Source organism: Mus musculus, chromosome 2, assembly GCF_000001635.26.
Source record: "Mus musculus strain C57BL/6J chromosome 2, GRCm38.p6 C57BL/6J".
Classification (NCBI taxonomy): Eukaryota; Metazoa; Chordata; class Mammalia; order Rodentia; family Muridae; genus Mus; species Mus musculus.
In genome coordinates, this window is record NC_000068.7 from 30,886,804 (window position 1) to 30,899,588 (window position 12,785).

The 12,785-nt window shown below is 51.0% G+C and overlaps 1 protein-coding gene across 2 annotated transcripts in view; it reads right to left on the reverse strand.

Moving 5' to 3' along the window:
- Positions 1-2,667: 2,667 nt before the first annotated feature.
- The window catches only part of Ptges (prostaglandin E synthase), a 41,550-nt gene continuing 31,432 nt past the window's right edge, over positions 2,668-12,785 (reverse strand). Inside the window, exon 3 of one of the 2 annotated variants that reach the window (NM_022415.3) lies at positions 2,668-6,023. In NM_022415.3, coding sequence (NP_071860.1) covers positions 5,774-6,023 — 250 coding nt within the window. In that variant the 3' untranslated portion in view covers positions 2,668-5,773. The remainder of the gene's footprint in view (positions 6,024-12,785) is intronic. The other variant, XM_030251932.1, reaches the window with a different exon arrangement.

Sequence of the window (12,785 nt, forward strand, 5' to 3'; positions counted from 1 at the left end):
AAGATGGAGAGGGAGGGGGGAGAGGGTTTCTGTGCAGCCCTGGCTGTCCTGGACCTCCCTCTGTAGACCAGGCTGGGCTTAAACTCAGAGATCCACCTGCCTCTGCTGCCCAAGTGCTGGGGCTAGAAAGGGATGTGTCAACGCTCCTGGCTAAGTGTGCAGAATTACAAATGAAGTGAGTCTTTAGAGGTTGGAGAGAGGCTTTAGCTCGTAAGAGCACTGGCTGTTCTTCCAGAGGACCTGGATTCAGTTCCCAGCACCCACATGGCAGCTCACAACTACTTGTGACTCCTGTCTAGGGTCACAAGGAGAACTCATTCTGTCACTCTTTTCTGGCCTCTGTTGGGCAGTGTACACCCATGATACACAGACACATAGGCAGGCAAGCATGCATAAAATAAGAATTCCCCCAAAGAAAATAAGTTAAATACGCCTTGAAAAACTACTCCCTCCCACCAGGCATGGTGGCCCAGGTCTTTAATCCCAGCACTTGGAAGACAGAGGCAGGCGGATCTCTGGTCTACATAATGAATTTCAAGTCAACCAGAGTCCCTGTCTGAGCAAGAGAAGGAGTTCTCTTTGTCCAGACAACACTGCTTATCACATCTGGGTTGGAGGTGGTGGGTTGTTTTTTGTTGTTGTTTGTTTTTTGTTTTTGGCTTTTTTTTTTTTTTTAAGAAGAAGAAGAAGAGGAGGAAGGGGAAAGAAGAAAAGATTAGGAAGGTGGAGGTACACCTGGGAAGAGTTAGGGGGTAGCAAGAGATTGAATATTTTTTTAAATTTTTAATAAACTAGCGTGTCTAACTAAACAAACAGCCAATTTCTAGACTGTCAACAGATAGGACAAAAATAAAAGACAGAATAATTCTGTGCTGTAAGTTTATGTTTGGTGAACAGAAAGAGAAGCCACCGGGATGCTTTCTCCCTCTGTGATAAACACGGTGACCACAAGTGGCTTGTGGGAGAAAAGGGTTTGCTTCACCTCACAGCCTACTACAGTCCATCAGGAAGGAACCCGGAGGCAGGAGCAGATGCAGCGACCCTGGAGGAGCAGATGCAGCGACCCTGGAGGGGTGCTGCTTGTTGATTGGCTGGCTCCCCTTGGCTTGCTCAGCCTGCTTTCACATACAGCCCAGGACCTCCTGCCCCAGGGTGGCACAGCCCCCAGTGGGCTAGACACCCACAGTGCCCATCAGAAGTCAAGAAAATTGCCTACAGAAACCATGCCCAACCCGTAGGCAATTTTTTTTTTCTATTGCGGTTCCCTCTTCCCAGACGACCCTCACTTTTAGTCAAGTTGACAAAAACAACTAACCCACAGACTCCTTAATTTCCCCATTCAGACTTGCAAAGTGACATGGGTCAAATCCATGGCTGGTGCTGGTGCATTGCACCCACATTGCATGCCCTGCATGCAGCTGTGCAGCATTTCCTGGGAGAAAGGAAAGCACGCCAAAGGGACATACACTTTAAGGAGAGAGTACATGGGACCCCACGCCTGTGCCACTGTGTCACACAACATATCTGTCATTTGCTGCCTCCTGAGAGATTGCTGGGATTAAAGGTGTGTGCCACCACGTCTGGCTGTTTGACTTTCAAGAGTCTTAAGTACGGACCCCTCAAAATCCATATAACTGGAGCTAACATAGAAACCCCTAATTCTCCTGTCTCTACTCTTGGGATTACAGGAATGAGACTTTAAAAATAGATGTGAGCCCAGTGAGGTCCAACGCTAGAGAGGCTGTGAACCCAGTGAGGTCCAGCATTAGCGAGGCTGAAGGAGAATTGCTTTGAGTTGGAGGCAGCCTGGCCTATTCTGAGTTCTAGACCTGCCTAGGCACCATGGTAAGTTATAGACTACCCTGGGCTACAAGATGAAATATATGTGAGCTGGTATGGTGGCACTAGTCTGAAATTCCAAAAGGGATTCACGTATGACTATGTCCCGGTAAGCACACGCTATGCATCCTGGGTAGTTAATTACCTGACAACCAGGGCTGACTGAAGAGATGGCAGAGTGTCCAGGAATGGCTAGGCAATACTGAACTTAATGCCATTGGCACATGTCTGCAACCTCAAATCTCAGGATGGTTGCAAATGCATGGCCAGAGCGGGAAACCACAGAGTATATGGGCCAGCAAGACAGTTCAGCAGTTAAAGGCACTTGCTACCATGCCTAGGGATCTCGGTTCAGTCTCTGGGCTCACAAGATGGCTGGACAGAACTGACCCCTCTCTCCAGTGTTCTCTGACCTCCACATATCTACCATGTGTACACACATGTATACACATACACATATGCGCGTGCACGATACCTACATGCAGACAGCCAGGCTGGCTACTGGCCCTTGAGTTTATATGAACCCCAACTTGGCTCTGACTGCCCCCCCCCCCACTCAGAGGTTAGGACATGTTCCAAGACACTGGGACAGCTGTGGCTTCCCAGCTTCTTAGAGGCCCATTAAGTCCTTGGCCAGCTCCTATGTCTGGGATTCTAGGCTGTTGCTCAGTCCACTCCACCCTGGGACCCCATGAGCCCAACCACACCAGTGTTTGACCCTAGGGTCAGATAGGACTGGCCTTGTCTGGGTGGAGTTCGGGGAAATCGGGGAAATGGATGCTGTCTTAGGGTTTTGTTGTTGTGAAGAGACATCATGACCACAGCAACTCTTATAAAGGAAAGCATTTAATTGGGGCTGACTTACAGGTTCAGAGGTTTAGTCCTTTATCATCATGGTGGGAACATGGCATGAAGGCAGACATGGTGCTGGAGAAGGAGATCAGAGTTCTACAACTTGATCTGAAGGCAGCAGGGGACTGCCCCAGTAGGCTGAGATTGAGCATATGAGACCCCAAAGCCCACCTCACAGTGACACACCACCTCCAACAAGGCCACACCTCTTAATAATGCCACTCCTCCCTATGGGCTAAGCAGTCAAACACATGAGTTTATTGGGGGGCCATTCCTATTCAAGCCACCACAAATGGCCTCAGACAAGAGACCATGTCAGAAAAAAAAAGGAATCGAGAGATGCAAGAGATGCTGCTGTGGTAGCAGGGCTTGAGGGCTGCAGGTGCTGTGTTGCAGCCTCTGGCTGGATTGGCAGGTGGCACCAGCCACACTGCCTCCCTGGACAGTGCTTTGCTCTGTGCTGTGGCCTGGAGCCACCTGTCTTGAGTCCAGATTTGCAGCCAGGAGATCACTCCCTGTATTCCCTATCATGAGGGCTGGATCAGAACAAGCCACTAGGTCCTGTCTCTGCTCCTGCCAACTGCCCAGTGACACCCTGCTGAAACCACTGTCCCCACCTCTCTCCTGCTTGGAACATAGAAAGGGTACCTCGGCCTCCTTAATGGCCCTCTTACCCCGATTTCCCACCCCTCCAATTTCAACTTCATACCATGGCACACAGGTACTGATTTCTTTGCTTTTGAGACAAGGACTCACTGGGTAGACCAGGCTGGCTTCCAACTCAGCTATCCACCTGCCTGTGTGCTGGATTGAAGGTGTGCACACTTGAATTTCTTTATACATCCTGGCCAGCATTAGCGTAACTCACCTCCCTGCCCAGCAGGGATCAGAGGACTGAGCCTTCTTACCCCACATGAGGCTGTCACTGTCCCTTGCTTGGTGCCTTTCCCACTGCAGTGCCAGGGGATGGGCAAGAAAGACAAATGAGTAGACCCTCCGAGGGGCCCTGGCCTCCATCTCGCAGGCCCCACAGCAGGCAGACCTTGTGGGCAATGCATGGTCTGCATCAGGCAACTGGCAGGTTCTTACACCTGGCCCTCACAATCTCACCTTCCTGAGAGGAAAAGACTGAAGTAGATGAGTATTTATACGCCCTGCATGGACTCTCCAGTCCTCTCTCTCCTGGGTCCCATCTTGCAAAGTTTTTGACTATGCTAGCTCAGGAATTCAGGACAAGTCTTCTTGGATCCTTGAATCCCTTATCTAAAAATGGGTCTGGAGAAATGGCTCAGTGGTTAAGAGCACTGGTTGCTCTTCAGAGAACCCGGGTTCAATTCCCAGTATCCACATGATGGCTCACAATGTCTCTAACTCCAGCTCCAGCAACTTCTTCTGGTCTCCATGGGCACCAGGTACACCTATGATACAGACAGACATTCATACAAAACACCCATCCACAGAAAATTAAAACGCAGGAAAAAAGGCTTTTGTCTGAATTCACCTGGTCTTATCTAAAATTTAAGTATTAACTGGGGCATTGGGGTTGGGGTGACAATGACAGATGAAGGTCGCATCCAGCCTAATGTTCAGCGACAGCTGGCATTCAAGAGGGGCCCCATTCTACAGTTTTTGTTTTCTCAGATGAGCATTCCAAGAGCAAAGGTTTCAACTCACCACCAGAGGGCAGTGCTATTCACTCCCAGAACACCAGCTGTGTGAGGCTGAAGCCTAGGCCAGCAGGGCTTTCCAGTAAAACCCCCTCCCCAACCCCATAGAGCAGGTCTGGGGCACAGGGCTTGCCCCGCTGGGAGGAGAAGTGGTGTGGCTAGGCTTGTGTGGGAAGCCTGGGAGCCTGAATGTCCCAGGTTCTGGAGCACACCCTATGCCTTCCTTCAGGTAGTCACTTCCGTCTCCGTCTGTAGAGCAGAAAACCAGCACCCTACAAGGTGGCAGAGCTGCAGAAAGAATCGCCACGTGGAAGACAGGATTTGGACATCTCTGGATCCCAAGCCAAACACCATCTTGTCAGGGACTTCTCTGGAGCAGCCTGGTGGAAGTTGCCTGTACTGGCTTGGCACTATGGTGGTGCAGGCCGGCGATCCCAGCACTTAGGAGGCACAGGTAGGCTGTCAGCTCAAGGTTGTCCTGACTGTAGAGTAAGTTTGAGGCCAACTCGGGCTAAGTGAGACCTTGTCTCATAAAAGTAAAACATACACACACCGGAACGTGAAAACTCCCATAGGTACCAGGCCGGCTGGCACAGCATGGGTCTTAGACACCGAACATTCACAGGTCACACTCTGCTGTTTAATGACTAAACCTAAACAGGTCTCAGGACTCTGGAGGGACACTGCACACACACAAGTGAGATTTTCCACAGGAGTAGACATTTGGCATCTTCAAACCTCACAGATGCTGAAGAAGCCAAAGTTCCCTTCCAGGGGTTGGTCAAAGCCCATCCTTTCCGTCTTTGGAGGAGCCAAAGCCATGCACAAGGAGGCTGAGCTGTGGACATTCTCACCCCCCTGAGCCTGTGCTACCTAAGGCACTCAAAGGACGGTGGTATCAACAGGGGACAGGGATGCTCTGACCTGCCCACCTCTAAAAATAGCAAGCACTCTACCTCCACATGGAGCTGGCCACTGCTGGGCCTCTTGTGAGGATGTCCTCGGACACATACCAGCCAGGTGGCTCTCCTTGGGCTGGGCCAGAATTGTAGGTAGGTCTGAGAAGCCTTCATTCTTAGTCCTATATGGGATGATGGCTCTGTTGGTCAATCCTGTCCTTTATTTTATGGTTAAGAGGGAGTGTGGTGTGATGTTTAAGGCATTTTGTGAGGTGAAGGATGTCCTCTCAAATCTTGACAGCTCATCTGTAAGTGGCTCCAAATGGGACTTCATCTAGCATCCCAAAAGGCTAAGAAACACACATGTGCACATTGGGCCCTGAGATCCACTCGCCCAGGTTACCCAGGACCCCAGGACCAGACCCCGTCCCTATTCTAGAAGAGACACCAAGTCCGCAAGTTCAGCCTTCATGGCTCTGTCCCCACTGTGGTAGCTGAGGAGGCTTCAGCTGCTGGTCACAGATGGTGGGCCACCTCCCAGAGGATCTGCAGGGCCATGGAGAAACAGGAGAACTGGGCCAGGACATAGGCCCCGGAGCGAAGGCGTGGGTTCAGCTTGCCCAGGTAGGCCACGGTGTGTACCACACGGCCTGTGAGGACAACGAGGAAATGTATCCAGGCGATCAGAGGGTTGGGTCCCAGGAATGAGTACACGAAGCCGAGGAAGAGGAAAGGATAGATTGTCTCCATGTCGTTGCGGTGGGCTCTAGGGAGCAGAGGGTTATAGTTAGCAGGCTTAGTGCTGAGACCACACACCAGGAACCTTCTGGGACAGCCAGACACCCTAAACCCTTCCTGACCAATAAACCAGAAACCAAGGGGACAGCCCAGAAGAGGCTGGTGGCTGCGGCTCAAAGTCCTGTGAAAGGGCTTGGCCAGAGAGGCTGCCGATGGATTGGGGCTTGTATGGGCCCAGCTTCCCCACCCCCCAGTCCCCCCCAGTCCTTTCTGTCCCTTAGACTCCAGGCGGAAAAAGGGGGATTCAGAGGATTGGGGTCAGAGGCGAGTGACAAGCACTCTCTGAGTCAGGGCCTGGGACCCACCTTCCCTCTGGAAAGGTTTTGGGCTGTGTCTCCTGCTGGCCTCTGTCTCTTTCCACCTCTAAAGCTGATCAAGCAACATCTTTGCAGAGATAACTGTAGGATTCCTCCATTTATCAGGCAATCACGCACAGGACTCTGGCAAAGCCTTCCCTTCCTTCATGCGCGCGCTATCTGGCTCTTTTGTGAACACACCTGGCAGGAGGTCTCAGTGCAACCCTACCCATAAATAACCAACCGACAGGGAGAAAACTCCACCAGCTGCCACTCAGTTCCCAGAATCCCTTTTGGACTGTCACCTCTCTCCAGCACGAAACAGGCAGTCAAACCACCCTTATCTGGAGAAGTGAACTCCCAGAGCCATTGATGAATGCTTAGATAAACATGAACCCAGTGACCAAGCCATGACCTTTCCCAGGACTGGCCCCAGTTCAGTGTGGGGACGCTAGAACTTCCAGCTGCAGTACATCCGACCTGCAGCACGGGCCAACTGGCCAGCCCAGCCTGGCCCCAGTGCTCTTGTGGTGACCCACTTCAGTGGTCTCATCTTGTTTCCTGTTCGTAAAGTGAATCTTAGCAAGGGGCCACCAGCTTTTTACTGAGTGAAAGAAAGTAGGGAGAGCCAAGTAGAGGACTGGATCATCCACACCCCAGTGTTTCAGGGGGACTGGGGCAGTAATCAGGGGTGGAGATGTGTTACAGACTAAATGATGGGAAACGAGCCAGGCAGGGAAAGGATCTTCTGGGGAAGTACCCAGCATGTGCAAAGGTCCTGTGGTAAGAACAGCACAGAGTTCAAAGTTGACCTATTTGCCTATTGGTAAGGGACACAAGAGAGAAGTGAGGCAGATGGGTGGGAGCTGGGTGCCGGGTAACACAGGAGGAAAATGAAGCTCCTCCAAGGACATAAAAATTCCTATGGTGGGGATTTAGCTTAGTGGGTGGGGAGCTCACTGCTTACAACAGGGTGTGCTGGAAAAACGACTGTCATCAAGAGTTCAAGGTCAGTGCTTGGAGAGACGGCTCATCAGTGAAGCAAGCGCACCTGTTGCTCTTGTAGAGGACCCAGGTTTAAATCCCTGCACCCATACGGTGGCTCACACCCATCTGCAGCTCCAGTTCCAAGGGGTCTGACGCCCTCCCCTGGCCTCTGAAGGTACCAGGCATACACACGGTGCACACATACATACATACATGCAAGCAAATGCAAATAAAATAAGAATATAAATAAATCTTGAGTCACACTCAACTACATAGTAAGTTGAGGCAAGCCTGGGCTATAATAATAATAACAACAACAACAACAATAATAATCAAGGCTCAGTGGGATTGCCGCACAATCATGAGGACCAGAGTTCAAATCTCCACTGCTCATATTTAAAATAAGACAAACCCTGGGTGTGACTACTAGTGCTCATAACCATAGCAAGAAAGAGATGGAAACAGGGGATGTCCTAGTTCACCATTCAGAGAGACCCTGCCTTGAGGAGTCTGATCTCTGCACACCCACACCTCCCTCTCGGTCCCTCTCATACAACATACACACACACACATGTACAGACAAAAACACACCACAGACACACATACTCATGCACACACAAACACACACCACATATACCACAGACACACATGCTCATGCACACACAAACACACACCACATATACCACAGACACACATGCTCATGCACACACAAACACACACCACATATACCACAGACACATGGACACATGCATTCAGACACACGCCACATATATATACAGACGAAAACACATCACACACAAATATGTATGCACTCACAAATACACACCACAAACACACTGACACATGCATACATAACACACACACACACACACACACACACACACACACACACACTCCCATACTTCCAGCAGGGCCTGGAACTTTCCCAGGTATTGTATCCAGTCTCCATCTTCCTGAGACCCATCTGTGTGACTCCTCCTTCTCCTTTTCCCCCTGGATCCCGACCTTATGACCCAGACACAGGGCAAATCTGTGTGCCTGGTTAGGGCAGCTCTCAGGCTGTAGTGGAGTATATACAGTGGCCCACAACACGGGATGATGGGCATGGATAGACTCTAGAGTCTCACCACAGGGAAGGGCGGGAGACCTAAGAGCTGGGGCCATTATGACTCTCCACACAAGCCAGCCTAGTAGCACCCACACAAGCCAGCCTGGGAGCACCCACACAAGTCAGCCTGGGAGCACTCATACAAGCCAGCCTGGGAGCATCCACACAAGCCAGCCTGGGAGCACTCACACAAGTCAGCCTGGGAGCACTCACACAAGCCAGCCTGGGAGCATCCACACAAGCCAGCCTGGGAGCACTCACACAAGTCAGCCTGGGAGCACCCTTGAAAAACCATCCCAGAAAATTAACCTATCTCAGATGAACTCTGCCTACCACAGGGAACTATGAGACACATGATCATGTGGAAGTGTTGGGGAAAGGAGGGGGAGGGGCTCAGGAGCCAGACAGTCTCCTCCTTAATCTAAGGAAGCTGAGTGATGGGGAGATGCATCCCTCTGTAAAGTGTCCTATGAAGTTTAGTCTCCAGAAGCCACATGAAAACCCCATGTGCTCTTGGGCCCACCTGTAATTCCAGCTCACAGAAATGAGACGGGAGGCTCCCTCAGATTCCCTTAGACTGAAGTCCTGTCTCGGAAAACAGTGGGACAGCACCTGAGAAAGCCCTGGGCCCACAGGCACGTGCAAGCACGCCTCCACTAAGGAGTTAAAGCGAGAGTCGGTGCCAGGTGTGCCTGCTCACACCTGTATTTTAACACTTGGAAGGCTGAGGCAGGAGGATTACTGTGAACTGGGAGTTCACGGTCTGCCTGGACTACAGCAGCTTTGCAATTAGCCTGGGCTACTGTCCTAAAATAAAAAAACAGAGAATGGAGATGGCTCGGCGACTGAGAGGACTCCAACTCCTTCCAAGCACCCACACAGTGGCCCACAACTGCCAATTCCAAGGGGTCCTAGTCTGGCCTGAGAGGACTGCACGTATGTAGTGCACACGCTTACGTGCAGGCAAAACATCCATACACATAAAGATACGTTTTTTGTTTTAAGATTTATTTATTATTATAAATAAGTACACTGTAACTGTCTTCAGACTTACCAGAAGAGGGCGTTAGATCTCATTAAGGTTCTGAGCCACCATGTGGTTGTGGATTTTGAACTCAGGACCTTCAGAAAAGCAGTCAGTGCTCTTACCCGCTGAGCCATCTCTCCAGCCCCAAGATAAGTTTTGGTTTATTTTTTAAAGGCTAAGAATATGGCCTAGCTGGTGCCCTTGTCAAGACACAGTCCCCAGCAGCAAATAAACGAGGGATGGAGGCACATGCCTGTCACTCTAGCATTGGAGAGGTAAAGACACAGGATCAGAAGTTCAAGGTTATCTTTAGCTACATGAAGTTAGAGGCCAGCCTGGGCTACCTGAGACTATATCAAAAACAAAACCAGGGCCTGGTGAGATGGCTCAGTGGTTAAGAGCACTGAATTGCTCTTCCAGAGGTCATGAGTTCAAATCCCAGCAACCACATGGTGGCTCACAACCATCCGAAATGAAAAACAAATAAAGAAACCTGTGGGCCTGAGCGAGAGGGGACCCGGAGTGAGCAGAGGCCAGAGCGAGAGGGAGAAAGGGAAGGGGAAAACCACAAAAAAAAAAAAAAAGAACCAAAACAAAACCAGGTCAGACTGAGAACAAACATAAGCAACCCTGTAGGCTGGGTAGGGAGGTGCAAGGAGGAGGGGGGGTTAGGAGGAGGGGCTCCTCTTCTGTATGGCTGCCCCCCTGCCGGGTTGGAGGGCCCTGAAAAAAGGCAGCAAAAGGATGACCATGTAGGAGAGGGGGCTGGGAGTCGATAGAGCTCTAACTGAGCACCTCCCTCCCTCTCTGTCTGAAACCACAACGGAGCCCCACAAAGCCACAGTGGTGCAGGGTGCAGGTAGGAATGGGGAAACCAGGATGTTGAAAAAACAAACAAGTTCACCTGTCCTTCCCTGCCACAGGATCCCAACAGAGGCATGGAAGGAGTCACGTACAGGGAGTGTGTCACTCCAGTGTGTCACACTAATAATAACCACTATCCAGAGGGAGGCAAACGTTGCCCAAAGCCAGTTCCCACCAGACAAGACCTACACAGCCCCCTGTGGCATCAGGCCTGCCACTCACCCTCAACACACGTCATCATCGTCAGAACAGGGCTGCTTTTCGGCAGTGGTGGGGAGAGAACTCTGGTGACCCCAGGCCTGGGTGACTACGGCAGCAGCTGGCTGTACTGCTCAGCAACATGTTTCTGCCAGCTCACCCCTGACTCCACATGCACGCACACACACATGCACATTTGTGAGCTCAGGGTTCAAGAAGGGCAGAGCTTGGTGCCAAAGGGGGAGGTGCAAGAGGAAACTTGGCAAGGGGTGGGGCTGAGGCAATGGGTTGCCCAGGCTTAGCCCTCCTGCAAGATGGGATTACAGCCTCAGGGGCCAGACCTTGGCAAACCACTTTGATCTCTATAGATAACATCACTCCCCTAAGTGTGGGAACGCGTGTGTGTTGTACCCAGAGAGTAGGGATGGAAAAACAGAATGCCAAGCCCTGTCACTGGCCCCTCCCATCATGGCCACTTCCAAATAACTAGCCCTGGTCTAGACATTGCTGTGGTTGCTTCCTGGAGATGATAACCTGCCACAGGCCCTCACCCACCCTAGTGAGAAATGGGGGTTCCACCTGGGGCTACCAGCTCTGACTACCACCAGTGAGCTCTGAGGTCACAGGCAGGTGTCCCTCCCTCTCTGAGCCTGTGTCCACTGTTGATGAATGGGCAGGACACTGTCCTTTGAGGAGCAGAGGCAGCCCAGTTTACCTGGCAAACTGCTTTCCTCAGACTAAAAGCCCTAACAGTGAGAAACAGGAAGAGGCTTGGTCAGGTGTTCCCCCTGGGGAAACAGCCCCATGTTAGAATTCCCACACAACTGCAGGCAAAAACATCCCCATCTGCAAAGGCAGGCAAGTTGTCCTGGGCGGAAAAGGTGGCAGGCACCTGTCCAGGAAGGCTGGGACTTGTTCTGCCTGGGGCAGAGAGGAAGGAAAGAACAGATCTGCTTGCAGAAAAGCTGGGGTTGGTGGGCCACGCTCTCCTCTTGGAGTGTATCATGTACAGAACGGGAGAGGGGTCAGGTCTCTGTAGAACAGGTCTTCAGGTGTAAGTAGGTCATAGCCGGGCATGGTGGCTCACGCCTTTAACCCCAGCACTCGGGAGGCAGAGGCAGGTGGATTTCTGAGTTCGAGGCCAGCCTGGTCTACAGAGTGAGTTCCAGGACAGCCAGGGCTACACAGAGAAACCCTGTCTCGAAACAAAAACCAAAGTGCAAGCAGCTTCTACTTCTTTCACAACCTGCCACAGGTCATACTGGGGCCAGGGGAAGGCTTTGTGGCCCCCGTGTCTTTGGCATGAACATTCCCATGTCAACAATACACACACAGGATTTCATTGCTCCTTACACATTGGCATAAGGCCTCCATCGCATTGTGCAGCTAAGACTGGCTTTGAACTCCTGCCACCGATAACCCCTTGGGCCAGAATTCCAGGTGCATGAGGACCACTACAGGTGGCCTCAGCCCATTCTTCTTTATAATCTTTTTAATCTTAAAAAAAAGTTTTAGGCCATGTTTGTACCTTTAATTCTAGCACTTGGGAGGCAAAGGCAGGCTGACCTCTGTGAGCTGGAAGACAGCTAGACTACACAGAAAAACCCTGCTCCCAAAAACAAAGACAGCAACAAAATTCTTCTATTCTATTATCTGTGTGAGTATTCTGCCTGCCTGCATGTATGTGTGTATGTGCACCACATGTGTACCTAGTGCCTGAGCAAGTCAGAAAAAGGCACCATGTGGGTGCTGGGAATTGAACCTGAGTCCTCTGAAAGTGCCCTTATCCACTGTACCCTGTCCTGCCGCTCAGGTTCCATTCTTTAAACATGGCCCCCTATTGCCCCCAGAGTCAGGCTGGTTTGTCTCTAGCATGTGCTAATCTACAAAGCAGATTATGATCCAGGATCCAGCCTTCAGCACACGTTGTTGACTGCCTGGATCTCTTACTTTCCCGCTCAGTAGCTCAGAATTGCCCAGACAACCAAGAGTCACCAATATAGGGTCATGTTTGGGCACGACCGCTTATTCATGGACCAGCAGTGCCTGGTGTCGGTGCCTGCCACATAGTAGGTGCTCACTGAACAACAAAGGGACATTGCCAGATGGAGCACATAGGGATTAGCCAGTATTTCTGCTGGAAAGGGTGAGTAACCTGGAGTCCCACTTCCTATGACACGTAGCTGTCATTTTTTTAAAACCACAAGTGTGTACATTATTGTCAATGACTAAGGAAAACATAAGGAAAAC